Below are 21,430 nucleotides of genomic sequence, written 5' to 3'. Positions count from 1 at the left end.
AAAAGAGCTAGAGACAGCCAATTCGGTAAGTTCCACGGTGATCACGTGTATTTCAAAATTTTGCGACAACTTTTGACCATTTGCAAGAAGTTCTTTTCCTTTTTTTTTTCTTAGGAAACTTTTAAACTTACAAGGACTTGTACAAATGTCGAGGTAACTGTACAGAGTAATTCAAACATTTTTATTTTTAAAAGTAATCGTTTTGAAAGCTAAATGTCGCTAGGAACTTCTACTAGAACAGACGTTATGTGGTGACCGCTTTATATCCATATCTTTTTGAATGTATCTTCGAAAATTAAACAATCCAAAAGGATTTCTTTGAATTAATATAAGTACCTACAATCAAACCATTCAGATATCTTCTTCGGGGGATATTTTACATTTTGACGCCTGTTGAGTCCGCCGAAGTCGTTCTCCGTGCAAGATTGAAATATATTGGGACGACAAAAAGAAAGGCAAACAAAAGATTTGATAAAAGTCGAAAAGGTTCCATTAATATCAACGCAACAAAGAAAACTTAAAATTAAACGAAGGAAAAAAGAATGGCTTTTTTCAAAAAAAAAATTTGTTTGGCCCTAACTTTAATTACAAAAATATAATAAACACCAGAGGCACGGATTAACTTTTTATACGCTTGCAAGATTTTTGAATACTTTCCTTATTCCTTATTCATGGGCGTCAAAGTTATTTAAAACGCAGAATTTCTGTCCTTTATTTCATTCGAATGATATTTCCAAGGGAAACATTACATATGTATATGAATTTTTAACGCTCATAAAATTACTTGTTATTAATAAAAATCACTGTTTTGGACAGATCGTTCATATGGGAACTATATTATGTAGTGGTGCGATCCGGCTGAATTTGAAATATGTATATCGAAGTACAAACACAAGAATTTATGTGCATTATGTGGTCGGAAATGCTTCCCTCTATGCGTTGGGCACTTCTGACGGAAATAAATACAGTGGATCACATTAATATTCGGTTTTTTCTTTTTTCAACTTTTAACCCAAGTAAATTTTTTAAAAATAGGTTAAAAAAAAAAAGGTAAATTATAAGTGCATTTATGAACTCTTCATTGAGGTACAGCATATTATTATATTATATATATTTTAAAACAAAAAAGACAATTAACAGAAACAAAAAAAGGGCAAAATTCGTGCCACATTAATATTCGGTATTTTTGAGAAGTCGTGTATATCTTGCGATTAAAAATGTAATATATGTTCTCGTCAAAAAAGTTAACCTTAACGGATTTGCAATGCTAAAATTAGTGATCCAAGTTTTTCTAACCATTATTTAATTGTAAAATGCTTTAAAATTCATCTTCTTTTTACGAATCACCTATTTTTTAAACAGATATACATAACTTTAGTTACAACACTCAAATATATAGTTTCAGTTTACGGCCATCGCAACTCCAGATTCTTTAGAAAAGTTTCGTTAGGATAAAATTGTATAGTCCTTGAAATGGGGTAATTACTTACTTCCTTATCCTTTGTTTAACTTCGTAAGATTGACTCACTAGATTTTAGGTTGGTCGAAATCTTGACAGTGGTTCAAAAAAATGTTTATATATTTCACAAATAATAAAGAGCATAACACATGCGTACTGGAATCAGCAGTAATTAGGATATTTAATACATTTTGGTTTTGTTTTTTAATATTTTTCTTTAATATGACTTCAATTTCTCTTGCCTAGCTACAGATGAAAACTTTTCAATATAATTTTCTTTATATAACAATCAATAATATATCGTATTATACAAATACAAACATCATTTTCATTAATTAATATTAATGCAATTTTTTTAAAATTTGTATATACTTGACTTGAGTTTAACTTCATTTCTTTTTTGTTTTGTTTGTTGGATTTAACACTGCATATTATACAATATATATATATATATGGATGTATATATTCGTATTAATTTATGTAACTATGTACCTATAACATTGTTGGTGGATGTTAGAATTACAATATTTTGTTTAGCAAATACACATACATAGATGAATCGTACAATAGATATACTATATGTGTATATATTTTGTATAGCAAATAAAATTTGATTTGATTGGAATGCAATGAACATTAATAACTTTCGGTTATAGGTTTTTAGTATTAGTAAAGTTTGGCCAATTTCTGTTTTACAAAATTTATGCATTTTTATGTATATAATAATTAGAATTTTTAGTTTTTGTTTAGTTTTTGATATGATCGATCATAAAATCACAACATCATATTTCATGGTTAACCAATATCTATATATATATATATATATGGTTATTGAAGGAGTAATATACACTTGAGTTTGCATAGATTTAAAAAAAATATCAATGACAAGACTGTACATAGTTTAAAATATTTTGATTATCGTTTAACAATGTGTGTTTTGCTAGATACTAAAAACTTTAAAATTAAATAATAATAATAATAAAAAAGAACCGCACTCTTTGGATAAATAGCAAAAGCGAGTTTAAAAACAATTTGTTTAAGTTTATATAGTAAAAATGTAAGTAAGGACGAACGGCAACGTGAAAATTGTCTCAGTCTTCTGCTAAAACTCAACATGAAATGGCATATATATATTTTTTATAAATTTTTTTTCTTTCTTCTTCTGAGGGACGTCTAATAGATCCAATAGATACTGGTACTGCCTGGGCGCTTGCTTCAATATTGTTGGTATATAATTTTGGACTGACTATAGGCATACGATGTGTCTGTGATTAGGCATTATTATTTTCGCCACAGCATTGTATGCAGTCCATGCAGTTATGCTACCTATTTCCATCATTCTTGCGGCTACTCATATTGGATGAGGTCATCTGGATCTATAATTTGCAAAAGTAAAGGAGATTAGCACAAGGCAACAGGCACTATCAATAGGAATGGCTTGGAAAAATGAAGAAATCAAAAAGTGTGTGGTGATACATGCAACAGGATCAGCAGCTGAAGGAAACAAAACAAAAACTGACCTTTATTATTATTTGTGGTATACTTAAGGCTAATGTGTTTCAACTTCAGGCACAATAACAACAACAAGTGGGCACAGGAAACAAGTGAATAATTGAATGTGATATAAATATATAGACATCAAACAGTGTAAATTAAGGTGAGAGACAGTTACAAATAGAGAAAGAGAGAGAAGAGAGATACCAACTACAATTAGAATTTAGACTTCAACATACCTGCAAGGAACGTATGGTATCCAACAAGGCTTTCTTCTCTTCCAGCAATATGCTTATATCATCCTGGGCAGCCTTTAAGTATGATCGTAAAATGTCTGCTTCCTGTTTCGTTTTTTGCCTAAACGAAATAAAAAATGGTTTTCTATTTAATGAACTTACAATTAGATGTAAACCTCATCGAAACTGTATATGGACATTTCCAATCTGACATTATAAAACATTAGTTGCGCAGTTTTTTAAAACAAATACGAAGCAAATAGATATATAAACACTTTTAAAAGTAATCTATCTTCATGTTTAGAAAAAGAAATTACGCCAATTGGCCATATCGATTGGACGCTATAAGCAATTATATGTTTTGTGTTTTGTTTAATAATCAGTATTAGACCTTTAACTACTGATTGCTTAATTCTGTCAACTGTTTAATCATTTTCGCACAATATATTTTTTTTATTTGATTTATTTGATTCAAAGGGAAAATAAGTTTTTATTCAAAGTTGCTAATTACGTTTAAAATCATTTGTGGTTCATTTATTTACACTAGTTTACAAAAATAAATGAAATTGTGTAAAATTCCGAATGGAAGAGTCCACAATAATCAGAATTCAAAAAGCTTGCTGATGAAATTCGTTTTCGAGCAAGTTTTGAACTCAAAAAGATTTCTAGCATGAACTGTCTTTAAGGGAAGAAAATTACCACACCAAAGTTTTTGCGTTGAAAACATTATTTTACGAACAACTAAATCCAAAAATTCTGCAAAAATCTAGTAAAAACTTTAAAGATTTATTTGAAATCCTAACGTGTTTCATTTATCGCTTCAGCTGATAAATGGCACAAAATCTCTGTTGAAATGGAATAATTTTGTAACTTTAAAAGATAAATATGAAAGAAATATGCGTTTATTTCTGGAGTTAGGGAATAAAATAAAGTACACCCAAAATATGGCTTTGTTTAATGTACCACAAAGAAGAAACATATTTAAATTTTAATAAATCAATAATACTGACAATTTTTTAAGCCTTTTAGGAAATTAATTTAACTTAAAAAGTGTCATTTGCTTATTCCTTACTTAAATACATTTCAAAAGCTTTAAAAACAATTTAACTTTTCATTGTTTGTGCCGAAAAACTGAAGGGATTTAGTGCTTAAACAGGAAGCTTAAACTCTTGCCATCGCTATTAAATAAAAATTCAATGTTTCCTGATTGAGAAGTCTCTTATTGACCAGGAGACGGCCTAACTTTGCCCAATCTCAAAAGTATAAGCCCAAGCGCTACCCTTTCATATTCGACCTTTTATATTCGATCAATTGATACTCACCTATAGTTATCGGTATTCACTTTGGAGTCCACGAGTTGCTTACGCAATTGATCATTGTCTAGTTTCATTTGCTGCATGACCAATTGCATCGACAACAGTTCCCGATCTCGTTCACGTGGAGCAACTGTTGCAGACGATGGACCAAACAGAGCATGACCCAGGGCCTGATGTTGCAGCGCACTTAGATTTGTATCTGCAATGGGTAGGGAAATGTTAGCTAAGCAATCGTTTGAGAAGGAATCGATTGAGGGAACTTGCCTATAGGCTGTATATTCAAGACGCCATTCTTATCACGCTTCAAATGCATGCGACCTATACATAAATTAATGGGTACTGGTCCCGGTGAGGTAATGTTAACAGGCGGCCGATCTTCGAGCAGATTAATGCGAACATTTTCTAGATTAATCTGAAATAAACGATATGATTTAGTTATTAATGATTGACGAAAGTTACTAATCCATCTTACCGTGACCGGCAGTGGTGGTGAAATAATTTCGTCTTCGGCCAAATCGCCTAGACCAATCACTGTGCTCATTGAGAGATCCAAATTGATGTCCTTTACACGTATTTCAGCATGATGATTGAACCAACTGAAACGGAGGATTTTTTGAAAGTGCTTGGGAAAGTTAGAGATAATTTTCTTTATTCTTTTACCTCTGGATACGCTTCCGATCTATCACACCTTCAATGTTCTTGGGCATATTTAAAGTTTCCTCTAAACGTAAACGTATGCAAGGCGGAGCTTCTGGATTATACGGAGCCAAGTTCCAGGCCTTGCAGCGGGCACCAAATTTGGTCTTTTGGGAAGGGGAGAGGCGGGGATAGTTTAATTAATATAATTCTATGGAAAATGAATGATACTTGGAAGCAGTTTTAATTGAACAACATGCAAAAGCTAATACAATTCACACACCATGCATTGTTCTCGAAAAGTGTGTGTGTGTGTGTGTGTGTGTGTGTGTGTGTGTGTGTGGGTGTCTGTGTGTGTGTGTATGTGTGACTTTGTATGTGGGTGTGATTGTGTGTGGTGGTGTTTGAATTTGATATGAAGAGATTTTAACTACAATTTTGGGTGGGATTTCGTTTTAGATTTGCTAAATATTAGGATTTTGTCTTTATATGCTACCATTGCAGAGAATGTATTTTATTTTTTAGTCTTTCGTGAAGACGTTACAAGTTTGAATTAGCCATGTCCCTTTGATATACAGTGGCGGCAAAAAAAATTTAGATAAATGTCAATTTTTTTATCTTAAATTCTGATTCCAATCGATTTTTATATAATGCTATTAAACAGTTTTTAAGTGTTAATTTATAGCTATAGAAATTGTCCTCCTCGGTAGATGAGTTCTCTGAATAACGAGGATCCTGGGTTCGAGTCCCAGGCTACAGTACGGATGTAGTTTTCGGCTAAGATGAACCCTTAGTTATCAGTGCTTGTAAAATTTAGTTACGTTGATGGTTTACAACTACACTCGATACTTATGATAATAATAATAATAATTTATAGCTTTGAGTTGGTCATTCTATTGAGTTGATGTGCCGTAATTGAATTGAATTGAATTTTCATAAAGAATCCGAAAATTTGGACTCGATAAAAAATATATTTGAAATTTTTTTTTCACCCTAAGAAAAAGTTGTACCTCAAGTAAAACTAAGATAAACTGCCTACCATAATTTTTTTATTTGGCCCCAGGAACCTAGTTGGAGCCTCAAATTTGTATGTGTTCTGTTGGCCTCCCTTTATTATTTTTAAGTATAACTACACTGAAAACTACCAAAGATACTGAACTTTGACTTTCCCGTCAAATAAGATATCTTTGATAATCAAAATCGGATAAATAATACATAGACTTTGTTGCCCTGTAAATGTAAATGCAGGTAATATTCAGCAAAACAACTCAAATATTTTATTTTCTATCCTTTGTATGGAAAATAGCATTGTTTAGGTAAAAAAGGACAATGACCGCAACACACAGGTAGTCCATAACAGGTACAGGGAAAATTGGATAAACAAATTGGTTAATATGAAAATCCTTCACATGACTAGCTCAAAAGATAAACGTTTTTCTATAAAGAAAATGTTTATGGTAGTTATTCGACTGCAATGATAGATATTTAAACATTGGCACGCCAAAGTTGGACAAAAGGCTTTGGATTAATTTAGGTAATGTATTAAATGGTTAGTCTTTTGGTATGCCAATTTAGTAGTTGTTGTTTAATTGTTATTTAACCAGTTCCAGTTAGTGCTTGTTGTAGTTATTGTTTCGTATACTCTTCCTAAATTAAGCACCTAATTGTTTTGTCTAAACAGGCCAATTTTTTTTTTAAGCAAACTAAAAACTTAAATTGAATAAAAAAATATAATCAAAATATAAATTAAATTACAAAAAGAAATTGATATATATTGTAAAGGTTTAAAATATAAATCGCAAATTTTGTTAAATTAATAAATTAATTGGTTGGCTCTGAGTGTGTTATAAATAAATACCAAACTAGCGGAAACATTTTATCAGCTCATCTTTCATGCTTTGAAAAAACATCACAAAAACGAGTACCAGTAATTGTTCAGTTATGATAAGATATATCGCTACATTAAAAATAATGAAATTATGCTTCAACTCTTTTTTTATTGCATTTTCTTAGCATATTTCTAAAGGTTTTTATGCGAATTTCAACTACAAACTGCAAAAGAAAAGAAAAGGCACTGGTCTACTTCAATCAAAAATAAATTAAAATAAAAATAAAGAATAAATTTTAATAAAACCAAAAACCATCAAAAACCATTATAAACGAATATTGTAAAAAACTTAAAAATTTTGTCGTATATATACAAAAAAGCGGCAATTAAATAAAAATAAATATTTAGCAAAAGTACAAAGATTGGTAAATTTGTTCTTGAAATTTATGTTTGTTTATTTCTTTTTTTTTTATACCTTGTTCGCTTGATGTGCGATCTATGAAGTTGTTGTTGTTGTTGTTGTTGTAGGATGTGTTGTTTGTTGTTGTTGTTTTTAAGTTGTTGGAATTTGTGTCATGTTCAAGTCATGTTTAATTCAATTTACAATTGTTTAATGTTGTATAAATTTTTGTTGGTTTATTTTTATAATTTTGTTGTTGTTGTTTTTTTGCACACATTGAGATTGTTGGTTTATATATATATATATTTTGATTGTTTTTGTTTTTTTTTTGTTTTATTTATTTAAGAGAAGAAGAGAGAAATATAATGAGAAAATGATTATATGAGAATTTATCTTACAGGAATATTTGTAGTTGAACCTTAAATTGTTAATATTTTGTGTTTAACAAATTATTAACAATTTGGGTCTTGAATGAAATAATTATATAGACATATATAGAAAACATGCAGAATATTTTCGATTTGAAAAACATTGAATTCTTTAGATAAAATATAATAGATAGATAGATAAAGAGATAGACAACAAAAAAAGTATATTTAAAATAGAAAAGGAATATTGAGTAAAAGCACATGAAAACGGATTTGTAATGAGACTCACCTGCAGCTCATCCCAGGGTATGGCGCCACATTCGTCACAGGATACAGCGGCCACTTGTAGCCGCACCGAGGACTTGGGTCCTTCTTGTTGGCGTATTAGTTCCACCGTGGTCAATCTAAGCAAACAAAACAAAATGCATGTTAATCACACTTTGTGAGAACTTTATCAAAGGGGAAATTTAACCTAAAGGTGGCCATGGAAACCAAATCACGACGGCGCCAAGTGCTGCCCTCCGATGGCTCTGATGGTGAGGACATATTCGTTTTATAGCTGCTCGGCTCCTCGTACACTTCGCTGGCCACTTCGACGGGGGAAGCCTTCATGTTGTTGTCATTGGTAAAGGGATTCAGCCGGAACATTACATCCATGCAGTCCATAGTCTTGTCATCGCCCATAACTATGGCATAGTTCTCGGAATCCGAGCTAATGTCGCTTTGCATGGAGAACGTGTCGCTGGCATCATCATTGGGGGTACCGGATTTGATGGCCGAGTCAATGGAAGTCATAAAGCTGGAGAAGCCCTTTTTCATGGACATTAGTCCGGAGTTGATCTCTTTGGTAAGACTGGGAACTGTGTCGCCACCCGTACTGGCAGCTCCTGTGCCGCCACGACCGACGGCCCCAGCTGAACTTTTGCCGCTCCTCGAGACCGATGAAATGGATTGCGTTTGGGACTGTGTCGAGATGCCTGTATCGGGCCGGGAGCCCGACTGACTTGGCGTCGAGGAAGCCATTGTTGGTGTACTTTGTATTTGGACATTATAGCTGCAAGTGGAAACAAAACCAAAATCAAATGAAGTAATCTGCATCTGAATGATTTGACTTACCCATGCGTATTCGGATTGGACATGTGTATGCCGCTATCAAAGTTAGGCGGCGCATCTTGGGTTACCGGCGATGGAGTCTCCACACTGCCAAATGTATTGCTCTTCAATTGCTCTAATGGCGGTGGTGTTGGCCAAGTTATGTTGCCACCTGTGAATAACGCAGTGAAATATATCAAGTGAATTTAGAGGCCTTCAGTCTTTGTTTCCTGTTTAGTTTACATGAATTATTAGTTAGATATTAGAGTAGAAATCAAAATTGGAAGATTTATTTTGGGTTAGATTTTACGAAATAGAACATGCGAAAGGGCAAGAGACAGACAGAGAGATATTAAATTAAAAAAACATTAACCAATATATCGACAGGACAGTGATTGAAAAAGGATTGAAAAATAGTATCAATTTATTGAGCTTCACTTTGGATCTATGTTCATATTTTTTGTTGTACTCGAAAGGGCAAACATCGGAATTGTTAGACAGAATTAAGTCCACAGTTCCTGCAATTGTTTACTATTAACAGGTCCTTAAAAATAGACTCATTCGAGTTAAGAATTATTTCATTGTGTGCAACTTAATTCCTATCACAAAACGTGGATGTAAAAAAGATAATAGCAAATTTCGAAAATTACAAGCTTATTGCGAAATATATAGCAATTGAATTGAAATCAAACAAGTTTTAAATAAAATCAAATCACACTTATTGTATTATAAACAAATTGAATATTTACACCTAATAAAGTTTCCAACTTTGTTGAAGTAAATAATAAATGTCAATAATTCGAATGAGCAGGCTCGAGATCATTTTCGGGAAAAGTTTGCCTACTTTTGCTTCATCCATTTACAATTCACAACTGGTTTTAGTGCTTAAGTAATGGTGGTATGGCCTTACAAGTCTGATAAGAGAACTTGGTAGTTCTCGAAATAGCGCTATATAGAAGGGGTAGGCACCCATAGCCCGTGGGGGCACCTTTCTTCGGCGTTTGATCGTTTTGCCATCTGTGTGCATGCCGAACACGAAGTTCACTTGAGAACGTAAAATCAGAATTAGTCCGAGTCTATGTCGCTTTGCTGGACAAATACACATGAAAGAATAAATTCTGGAGTTGTTTTCTCATTCATTTTCTTGCATCAGATCATCGATTGTGCTGGTTTGAGCGATTAAGTCATATTTTATTCACTCTTTTTGTGCCTACCCCTGACTTTACTGTCAACCTGCTCATTTTTTTGTTTTCCCGAAAATGACCTCAAGCCTAGCCTGCTCATTCGACTGATTGAATAGTAAGTTAAAAAAAAGAAAATTTATATAGCCAAATATTATATAGCAAATGATTTAGAATAAAGAAAATGAAAAGAGCAAAATATAAGTAACCCAAAGCTCGACCCAATTAATGAAATATTTGTTTATTGTTTAAATCGTGGTCGGGGGTCGGAGGGTCAGGGTAGATAACCATATATGTATATATATAGGACAAGCAACACCCTTTTCGGTATTGAGGTGTTAGCTACTATTAAGTTACATTGGTGAGTTTTTAACTACTTATTAAGTGTCCACTAACTAGATTATATATATATTTGTATGATCAGTAAGTTGATCCAATACAGTTGGGGTTAGTTGTGAAATCTTTTTGACGAAACTAAAGCTAAATTGATTGATTAGATTTGTTGTTGTTGTTGTTATTGGTATTGTTATTGTTGTTAAGCTAAAGCGAGAGCGAGTGACAACAAAAATAAACGGGAAATTCATAATTCTTACTATTCATGTGTAAATCATCACCCAAACTAGCTGAATCGGGTACGACACTTTCAGCATCACCACCACTTGATTCCTTACCAGGTGTTGGCGATGGCATCACAAGCGTCAATTCGATTTGTGGCACAACGCAACCAAATATTATGGATTTCTGTTCATTTTGCTACGAAAAAAGATATGAATTTCAATCAATCAGAGTCACAATGTTATATAGAGACTATAATATATGGATATTTTACCTTTTGCAATATGCGTTCGGCATCTAAATTAAGGAATGTGGACATTTCATTAAGCTCCTCGGCCAGTCGCAGTAGAAACAACAATTGATAGTGATCGATTTGTAGACTAACCAAATTGGATATATGGGCTATGGCATGGACATCGGCTGTGCGATCGGTGGGCGGAGATACGGCATCGGCGGCTGCAGCTGCAGCTGCTGCTTCATTAGGTGGACGTACATCTTCATCGGAATTAAGGAACGGATTGCGCGGCAAGGGCGGTAATGTGGGTAGCGGGGGCAAGCCCATACTTTCCATGCTGGCCTTGTCATGGCTGACCTTTTTCACATCCACCTGAGCCTGGCCTGAGCCCTTATGTAGCCATAGGGTTATGGGCACTGCATCCACAAACGGTATGGATTTGTTTGGCCCCAGCGAGCGGGCGCCTAGAAAATCCACCCAAATGGGATCCAATTTAATGCACCAGACATCTCTTGGCTCGGACCACATGGCGTAGCGACTCAAATACTGCGTTGAGGCCGACCGAGGCAATGTCTGCTGCATATCGGCCAATGGCGACATGGGCGACATCATGTTCACATCGGAAGCAGCCACATGTGACAAAATGCGGTCGGTTACAATGCACATGTCGCCCTCATTGGAGGGAAACTCAGAGCCAAAGACCAGTGAGCCTTCTTGCAGCGAATGCAAAGCTTGAGCCAAATCCGCTCGAGAGCTGCCCATTTCCCGAATGTTGGTCAATGCAAAGCGAGAGATCTGTATTTGCATTGTCTTGGGTCGATCCTTTTGATTGGGTGCATCCACAGCAGCTTCCAACACCACACGCGGCATTATCGCCTCCACTTTGACATCCATGTACATCAGACTGGGCTCTTCCAGATCCACCATCAGCTGTGTGCCATTGGAGCCATTGGAGGCAATGGAGCCGCGTGTGTTATAAGGCCCCGGCAAGTGCTGCTGTTGCTGCTGCTGTTCCGGCTGGGTTTGACTGCGCTGCAGACTCTCGCGTAGACTCAGGCCGAACGAATTAAGCCACAGTATGGAGCTGAGATCAAAGTGAACTTGTAAAGGATTCACGTGAACAAATATCTTGGAAGGCGGCACTGTAAATAATGAAGGAATGTCAATTTTGTGTGAAATAAAATGTAAAATATCCTATAAAAAAATGAATTTTCTTTAAATTGCATTAAAGTCCAATATATATTTTCCTATAATTTTGTATATTTTATGATTCAATAATCGCAAATGCGGGTTAATGCTTAAGGCAGTAGAGATTTTCATAAGAATTTAATAGATGAAAGTAAAGCAATGTGCGAACGTATTAACGTAAAATTGTGAGCTTGTAAGTTTTATTGATACTTTTATATACTTGCAAAAGGTATACATATATTCATTTTAATGAGAAGTGTGCAACGGATAGAAGAAAGCGTTTCTGGCCATATAGAGTATGTATATATAATATATTATATATTCAAGATCAGCAGGACGAGACGAGTTCAAATAACCACATCCTTCCGTCTGAATCAACGCAAACTGCTCATAGACCGTTAAAGCTAATTACGACCAGTGACTTTTTCTCTGGTGTTCTTTAGTAAAGACTGTGATTCTTGAAATAGATATATGATAAACCTGCTCAACCATTTGTGCTGACTATGAAAAAATCTTCTATGAAAAATTGATCTCAATCCTAAAAGTATACATACTACTATTGGACGAATTCACCACCAAAAATCCAAAATCAAACTTGATCGACCAAATTAATCAGACCTGTTCTTGCTTCCGAATGCTTTTATCCGAATCCGATCTAAACTTGCCAAAAATTTCGGCTTCAAATCGTTTGAAATTGAGTCAGTAAAATGAGAAGTAAGTGCATATTTTCTTCTAAATTCATTAAAAAGTATTCAACAATTATTCTTGGCAAGCAATCAATTCGAAATGGAATTGACCTTATCTTATTTCTGAACGTTTTTAATGAAAATACTTATGTTACTTTGTCAATAAATTCAATATCAAATGTATGATCAAAAATTGAATTCATATTCCAGGACAAGAATTAAATTATTTCAAAAACCATTTAAAAATGAAACATGTGTTATTTTTGTTACGATTTTCACGCGAAAACTAATTTATACCTAACATAATTATAGAGCTTTTCCATCCTGTAACCTGGCATAGTGGGCTAAATAAAATGTTTCGATGCTCGATACTCAAACTTACATTCGAAATCGAATTGATATTGATATTTCAATCGGAATTGAGAACAGCAAGAATAATAAACGGTTCGAAATTGCTTTCGATCTACGTTTGAAAACAACTTGGAAACGAGAACAAGCCTGAATGCTGAAAAAAGTTGCATATGTCGCTTTGATAGTTTTTGAATTTGAAATTCTAGTTCTCGCGTAAAATATCAATCGTTGTACAATTCAAAACCAAGTTAAAAACGTTATTGTTTCGCATTTTGCATCAGCTTACAAAGTTGTAAAGATTCATAATTCGTTATTTACAGATTTGTATTTTGTATGAAAACCTCAACAAAAGTTTTAAAAATAGCGCAGTTTAAATTTATAAATAATTGTCATTGGGTTCATTACAATAACAAATATATTCACTAATAGTTAATTGAAGAGAAAAAAAGATTAAAAATCCTTTTGGGAGGAGCTTTTTAGAGGATATTCAGCTCTGAAAAGTATTCAGTGAAAACGAATTTTAACTTCGGCTAAATTATTCCGATTCGGGGGCATAAAGACTTCTCAAAGGCCTTAAATGATAACTAAATCACAGTCAACTATAAAGTTAACATTCAGTTACATCAACTCTTGACAAAATAGTTGATCAAAAATAAAATATTGGGCAATATTTTATCTCTGCATATCCCTTTATATTAGAATTCCTCAACTTACATGGAAACACGAAATCACCAGGATAATAAAAATACGTGTACTCGGCATGAACAATGGGCATTTCGGCGGGAAACGAATAACGATCCTTGTCACCTAGAATATAGGAATTTGAAAATCAATATTAAATTGAATTTGAGGCCAATTTAGAATTTAGTTAGTGTGGTGGTCATGTTGAGGGTTAAGCGCTCCATGTAATGATAGTCACCTGAGGATTTGCTTTTCCTTTTATGTTGTGCTACAACATAAAATATTTAAGAAATAAGAAAAGCAACGAAAAGAAAACAAATTATACAATAACAAAGCAGAGATAAAGAAAGAGAAAGAGTTTTGCATTAGTCATTATTATAAGTTGGTTTGAGGTGATTCATTGTCTGGGAGTGGCTAATGATGGCGTGAGTATTTTTTTTTGGGGCATTATCATAATACATACATAGTATATAGTGCATAATCTTATCATCTTACCCGATACAAACTCCTTGGGCATTTGCTTTTTACCCGAAGTGGTCACCCTATATAAAGTGAAATCTTCAATACGCAATATCACACATGAACTCATCAATTTGGCCAGATTATCCAATGTGCTACGCTGTTGTTGGACTTGACTGTGGGTCGACGTAGAGCCAGCCGAACCAGCTGATCCTGTCGAACTTGCTGCTGCAGCTGCTGCGGCTGTTGGGGTGCTGCTGCCACTGCTCCCTGCTCCAGTGGCAGGATGCTGAGAACTCAGCATACTGGCGCTAAGCATAATAGGAGAGGCTGGAGCACTCCTCTCCAAGGGGGCATGCATCATGGCTGACCGATTGGGCTGACTTAAATTGAGCACCGCCTCGCGAAAGGCATTTAGGGATTCTTTTAACCACAGAGCTGGAGCCACCGAGGCCTCCTTGTATTTTGCCCAATGTGAGCGATCCGATTTGGCCAAATGATAGGGATAATAATCAACCTAGTAGGAAATATAGTTTTCAGAATGGTAATCAACATTTGCAGTCTCCAAATGTTTGCCCACCTGAAAAGCTGTTACGGACACCTGCAAAGCGCCACCTTTGTCCAAGTCGGGATAACTGGAACGTCCATCGCCCTCATCATCACACAAATGCAAATCAATTCGCTGGCTAAAGAAATGATACGAAGTTTCCCTTACATCGAACGCATTGAACATTCGTTGCGTTGTGTTGGCATGCGCGGAAGACGATTCGGACATGCGATTTTGTTGCTGAGCCACCTGAGCCTTGTATTCGGGTAGGGTCTAACAAGTAAAGGTTCATTTCATTAGAAGAACATTGTCTAACCATACAATTCCAAGGCTTACCTGCATCTTTCGTGCTGCCTTGGACTTTTGGGTGGCATGGGTGGCTGCTTTTATTAGGCCAGAGAGCGAATCCACAAAATGTAAAGCTGCCTTCAACTGGGAATCAGTGAGAACCCACAATAAATCATCTAAAATCAAAACCAATCTGGAGGCAAGTAGAGTGCAATCCGATAAACGTTTCCTTATCGTAATTCTGCATCTTGCATGATTTGTTAGCAAACGCAATGGCGTTAATGAGGTGTCTTGCGTTGAGCTGGCCTCAATGCGTACTGTTTGCCAGGATAGTTCCTTAAATATTAATATAATGCCCTTCTGGGGATCCTTAAGCCGCGTTAAACGTAGATCTGCATTCGCCCACTTTGGTGTCTTTGATTCTACACGAATTCGTGACATTTGCACGGAAGCGGTAAAGGCGGCACTCACAAAGTTAACATTCACCGTGTTGACAACTATGGTGATGCCATCGACCACTTTGTGGATGAAGCTGTATTTACCCTGAGGCACTTGTGGCAAGGCGGCGGTCGGAGGGGAGCCGTTGCCGCCTCCTCCGGCTCCTCCTCCGCCGGCATCTCTTGTGTTTGGTTGGCAGGTTTCTATAGTTATGCGTACTTCATCCAAAGTCTAAACCGAAAAAAGTTATTTCATTTCCTTTTGATGTGTATATTTGTTCCTCTTTTCGGACTTACCAAAGTTATCGGGACGCTCTTGAGTTTAGTCCAGCTAATGCGAAAGGATACATGATTGCACCAGGCCGATGTCAAACGCAACCAACTAGGTAACTCCAGTAGCTCGGTAAGAACACGTTCATCTAGCTCAAGATTGGAGAGTTCACCCTCACCGCGAAATGTGCTTAAATTGATTTTATCCGATGATAAATTCTTGGTGTAGCTGAAAGGGAAAAGAAAGAAACATAAGTTCTTGGCTTCACCTTCTTCATTCTAATGATTATTATTTCCACTTGGATGAACTTGTTGGCTGTTCACTTGGGGGACAACAACAACAACAACAACAAGTGGGTGACCTGTCAGTTGCCATCAATTGACCCATTTTCACGTTAACGACTATCTCAAAAGACACTTGCATAATTCGAATAGGAAATTATTGATTGATTTGATTTGCAAAGTGAAGAGGAGAGACATTAGAAGGGTTTGTCGTCTGCCAAGGTTTCCGTCAATTTTCTAATAATAATATTATGACAAATGGATTGATACCAACAACTAAATATAAAATATTTATATAAAATATTCCATGCATTCAATTAGGTTGTTAAAATTCCACAGAATTTGTTGTATTCTTCAATAGAAGAATGTCGATTATATTAAAAGTTCTGGCAAAAGAAACTTTTTACTTAAAAGGCTTTTCTTCATCAAGGATGCAAGGATGGCAGTCAAGGGAGAAACGGATAAGAGGAGGAGGAGAAGGTAGGTGCTATGGGTTTTAGGGATTCTTAAGGGGCAACAAGTTTGCTTTGCATTTACACACTTTTGCCTTGTTATAAAGTTAGTTTGTTTGCAGCTTAATTGCGTGGAAAAAATACAAAAAAAAACTTTGCGAAGCAGAGGGTTGAAGAGGAGGTTGGGGTTCGGGTTATAAGGGACAAAAGAAACGGCGATGCGGATGCGGGCCTCGGTGCGGGACAGTTAAGACAATGCAAATAAAGAGGCAGATACATATGTATGTATGTATACGCCGTAAGTATAAACATTTATACATACAAATAGCATACGCGTTTTTCTATACAGATTCATATACATACATATGTATGTAGGTATATTTATACGCCTTTGTTTAAGCAAGTGGCAGGACCTTATACACAACAAATAAAATTATTTTAAGAAAACAACGAAACTGAAGTACTCTTTAAATTATAAATATCAATATGTGTGTATACAGTAAAGACTCCCTTGGGCAAACATTCTCTCTCGCAACAAAAAGAAAATATAATAATAGTAATGACAATATTAATGAAATTATCCTCGCAGGACTTTTTCAATCATATGTATTTACAGCTGCGAGCTTGAAAATAGCATCATTTGCTGGGGGAATCTGTTCAAAGGATTCATAGATTTAATTTAAGGTACAAGGAGCATGTCAATAGGTTTTTAAATGTAAAATATTTACTACTAATGGAAGCAAAAAAAAATTTTTTATAATATCCAATGTTCTCAAAGTTTTTTAAGAAACTTCTTGAAATACTCAAAAAAAAACCGAAACTAAAAATAGCACCACTTTTTAAATATTTACTTAAAATGAAAAAAAAAGAAAGAACAAAATTCATTAATAAGTAACAAATAATAAATTATAAACTTAATACTTCGTTGCGTTGCCCTTAGAGTGGCAAAATCCGCTACTCAACGTCTTCGCATTGAGTGAACCACGTCTTGACAGCTTTTGACCGGTATTTTCTTCCAGGACTCCTGGATTACGTTTTATTTTTTGCTGGTGTTGCAACAGGAACTGCTTTTATAATGTCTGGCCAAAGATTTTCAATGTGTTTTAGGCCTAGTGACGGTGCCGGCCACTCTATTACATTTAGAAAATCCTTTGAGAACCACTGCTTGCCTTTTTTAGTGGTGTTCTTTGGGTCGGTGTCCTGTTAAAAAACCCATATTAGCGGCGTATTATTCTCAGCGGTGGTAGCATCACCGTGTCCAAGATATTTATATAAACATGCTGATCCATAATCGTCTTGACGCACTATATTGGACCGACACCATAATAATAAAAACAGACCCATACCATGACACTGGATCCGTGTATTTGGAGTTGCATTCCAACTTATGTGGACGCCGAACGTATGCTCTAGAGCCTTTTCCACCACAAATGCCAACTTTAGTTTCATCGGTCCATACGTGTCTCCACTTTTGACAGGCCAATTCTTTTGTTCTTTGGCAAACTTAAAGAGCATCGCAAAGTATTGCGTTCAAAAGTGGAACCTTTCTTGAGTTTCAGGCTTTTAAATTATTCTCTCGAAGGTATTTGCGAACTATTTGGACGCCAGGTGAGATGTTCAAGTTCTTTTTCAGATGAGATTGCAGCCTTACAAGGATCCTTATTGCATTCTCAAATTAAGCGACCGACTTCAGACTTCTGTTTGAAATTGATCGCATTTTAAATCATTTTATTGAAAAAATTGGAATGGTTTTGCAATTTTTTTTTCCAATGTTTTTTTTTTTACTTTTACAGTTTAAAGAATGTAAAAGATATAGCGCTTCAACTGATTGGCCTTCAGTGAAGCTGTTTGAGTAGAATAAACTTTCAAACGCGTTTTTCGTCAAAACGACTTTTTCAAAGTCCGTGCTCACTGTCATTTTAAAACTACTCGACCGATTCATTTCAAACTTGGTGGACATAATCTATATATAAAATACCTCCCCCCAACGTTTAGTTTACATTTTTTTTTCTCATTAAGTGTGTTTTTTACTCTCAAAATGGCGGAATTTTTCGCGAAAAATTCATTTAAAATTTTTAAAATATAGTTAAAAGTATAGTTAATAATGTACACAAGGATTTCCAAAAAAAAAAATCACGTTTTATTTAAAAATACATACATATTGCACATACCAGATATGTCATTTTTATAAAAATAGAATATAGAAATTTTTAAAGGTTTTAATTTGAATGAAAATAAGTTTTGTGCAATTTCTCAAAAATATGTAACTTTGTTCTGAGTTAATGGCTTGAACCCGTTTATTTGGCATCATTCATACATATGTATACCATCAATAAAAAATGCACTTGTTTTATGCACAAAACTAAACTATAGACTGTATAAAAATGCAATGAAAAATTACTTTTTGAAGTGATACAAAAATTACGACGGTGCACAGCTAAAGGTCAAAAGTCTATTAAAAATAAGTAGTCATAAAAAAAGTATTTCTAAAAAATCATTATAATTGGGGTATAAAGTATTTCTAAAAATTGAGTTTATAAATCTCAACATTTTTTCACAAAGTTATCCTAAATTACTTTTTAAACAGTAAATTTGATAACCTAAAATTGGTATTGACAATTATTTAAACTACAGAAAATATTTAACAATACAATGGAACTTTTTTAATTTTAATATACATATATTAGAATCCTCTTTGCCACACTCTCTTTTTTTCCTCAAATCAGAGAGACAAGAGATAAGAAACTGCATAGCGAAATCATTTTAGTTAAGTTCTACTGTAAAATAAAGTGAGCTTCTTGCTTTGGTGCTATATTTCTCACCGGCACTGTACATATGTATATTCATTTATTTCCATTTTTTACATCCAAAAAATAAAGTAAAATAAGGTAAACAAAAAGTATTGAAAACACATACATTTTCGAGGTTTTCAAGTAAAATATTTTAATTTTTTTGACTTATATGACTGAAGGATTTCTGAGCTCGTTGATCGATTTTTAAATATAAAATTTTATTATTTCGTCTGTATTTATCTTAAGTATCCTCAAACTACATAATAACGTATACGCACTGTGTGACAGTGTAACATTTAGGACAATGTGTAAAATATCATTATAATTGGGGTATAATGCAATTGATTTTCAACAAAAAAAAATATTCAGTTTGAAACTTTTTTGAGAGTTTATAAAAAAAAGTTTACCAAAAATAAAATAATTCAATTTAAAAACTTCAATATACATATGTAGCTTAAAAATAAAACAAAAATAAATGTTACTTTTCCGTCGTATAAAACTAAAAAAAATCGTTCAATTTAAACCAAATTCAGATAACGTGGCAGTTTTAAAATCCAAAAGCAGAATTTTTTAAAATTAAAAAAATTGAGTTCTTCGGCCCACCCTTATGCATACGTACATATGTATGTATGTCTTATCTCAGATGATTATCAGGAATATATTTATGAATGTATTTATTATACACTTTAAAGGCTTACTAATGCTTTCTTTTGCCTGTCAGTCATGTATTCGCATATTGTATGTAAAGAGTAAACATGTCTAGCTATACTATTAAAGATTTTAGAAAGACTGCTAAACTATTGTTCAAAGGGTCATCATTTAAATATAATAACCAACAGAAAATCCGTGAAAATCTTGTGACCAACACGAAATGTAGACACCTTAGGTTGACTTTTTTGAAATAATCTTTTAACCATATGGTTGCAAGATGTGACAATCTCAATCCATAAGAATATTTGAATTTGTTATGCAAGTGAAAATACTTTGTTAGTTTTCACAATTTCAGGTTTTGCAACTGTTGCAATTTTGTTGACAATGCCACGAATACATTTTAGAGCATCCTATTAGAATTTGCCACACTAAACATAACTTGAAAATTGAAACTTTTCACGACGAAGCGTTGGTGGGGGGCGGCATTCAATTTGCAGAGACAAACCAATAAACATTTTTGATGATAATGATGATGAACTTAGGAGTGAGGGGTGGAAGATGAAAAGCGACTGTTAGATCCACTTGTTACTCTGCTATCGGGTGGCTAAAATGCTAACTCTTAGGGGGTTCCCATCCCCCAATCTGATGACTAAGGGAGGTGGGAAGAGATAAACGCCAAAGAGGAGAAAGACATAAAAGCGAGGACCCAAAAAACTTTTGGCCACCAGGTGATAAGGTCTCCCCTGGCAGGCGCGAAGGGAAGCTGCACAAAAAAAAACACATACATTCATGTATACACAGACACAAACGACATTGAAATGGCAGGGAGGCAGCAACAAATAAGGCAATCCCTCCCGCTCTCTCTCCTCCCACTGTGTTGCTCTTTCTCTGTCCCTCTAACTGTGGGAAAAATCAATTTCCCATCTGACCCTTGCTTGTGTTTTTTTTTCAATTTCCTCCAAACGCTCGGCTAGTGTTCAACTTTATTACCATAATTGCAATTTTACAGTTTAATTGCGTTAGAAACTAAATTCAAGCCACTTACATGGAGAGATGTTTGAGCAATTGGTTTTTTATCAGCGAGACCATGTTGTGACGTCAGCAATAGCGAATGCGAATTGACAACGACAAACAAATAAACAACAAATGACAACGGAGCGACTCCGGCTGCGGCTAGTTGGCTGATTTTCTTTCTTTTGATTTTATTTTATTTTTTTTTTTTGGGCGGGGGTTATTCACTTTGTTACATATTCCATCGGCCTCCCTGTGCCGGCTAATATGGCTGTAGCATATTTCATCACTTTTCAGAATCACTTGAACCGAGCGTGTAGTAAGTGGAGCCCGTCGTGGATACGCAACGAAATAAACAAATAATTCGATTAATTGAGCTTAAAACTTTTCACTTCATTTTTAACATTATGACATATTTTCGAGTTAACAGTAATATGTTATCGCACTCAATTTGAGTCATCAAAGTGCTCGTGCTCACATAGTATGCTGAGCGAATTACTCGCAAGTACAAAGCGAATTCGGGCATGTGTTTGTT

At 34.6% G+C, this 21,430-nt stretch overlaps 1 protein-coding gene across 5 annotated transcripts; it reads right to left on the bottom strand.

The window, feature by feature from the left end:
* Positions 1-1,902: 1,902 nt before the first annotated feature.
* LOC6644039 (UHRF1-binding protein 1-like) lies at positions 1,903-21,324 on the bottom strand. Of its 5 annotated transcripts, none has more exons than XM_023176824.2 (19): positions 20,930-21,324; positions 15,735-15,936; positions 15,049-15,669; positions 14,746-14,985; positions 14,202-14,682; positions 13,945-13,974; positions 13,740-13,832; positions 10,840-11,942; positions 10,604-10,763; positions 8,854-9,001; positions 8,210-8,791; positions 8,027-8,141; positions 7,445-7,465; positions 5,166-5,308; positions 4,978-5,101; positions 4,770-4,917; positions 4,512-4,704; positions 3,193-3,310; positions 1,903-2,835 (listed from the first exon to the last, which is right to left on the bottom strand). In XM_023176824.2, exons 1-19 carry the CDS (start codon positions 20,971-20,973, stop codon positions 2,782-2,784), a joined length of 4,620 nt encoding a protein of 1,539 aa, XP_023032592.1. In that variant the 5' UTR covers positions 20,974-21,324; the 3' UTR covers positions 1,903-2,781. The 5 variants fall into 5 exon arrangements, with proteins under 5 accessions (XP_023032592.1, XP_023032594.1, XP_023032593.1 ...); XM_023176826.2 differs by having other exon boundaries at positions 10,682-10,763; XM_023176825.2 differs by lacking the exon at positions 7,445-7,465 and having other exon boundaries at positions 20,930-21,323.
* Between the last annotated feature and the right edge of the window lie 106 nt (positions 21,325-21,430).

Source organism: Drosophila willistoni, assembly GCF_018902025.1.
Source record: "Drosophila willistoni isolate 14030-0811.24 chromosome 2R unlocalized genomic scaffold, UCI_dwil_1.1 Seg167, whole genome shotgun sequence".
Lineage (NCBI taxonomy): Eukaryota > Metazoa > Arthropoda > Insecta > Diptera > Drosophilidae > Drosophila > Drosophila willistoni.
This window is presented reverse-complemented; position numbering and strand designations above follow the sequence as displayed.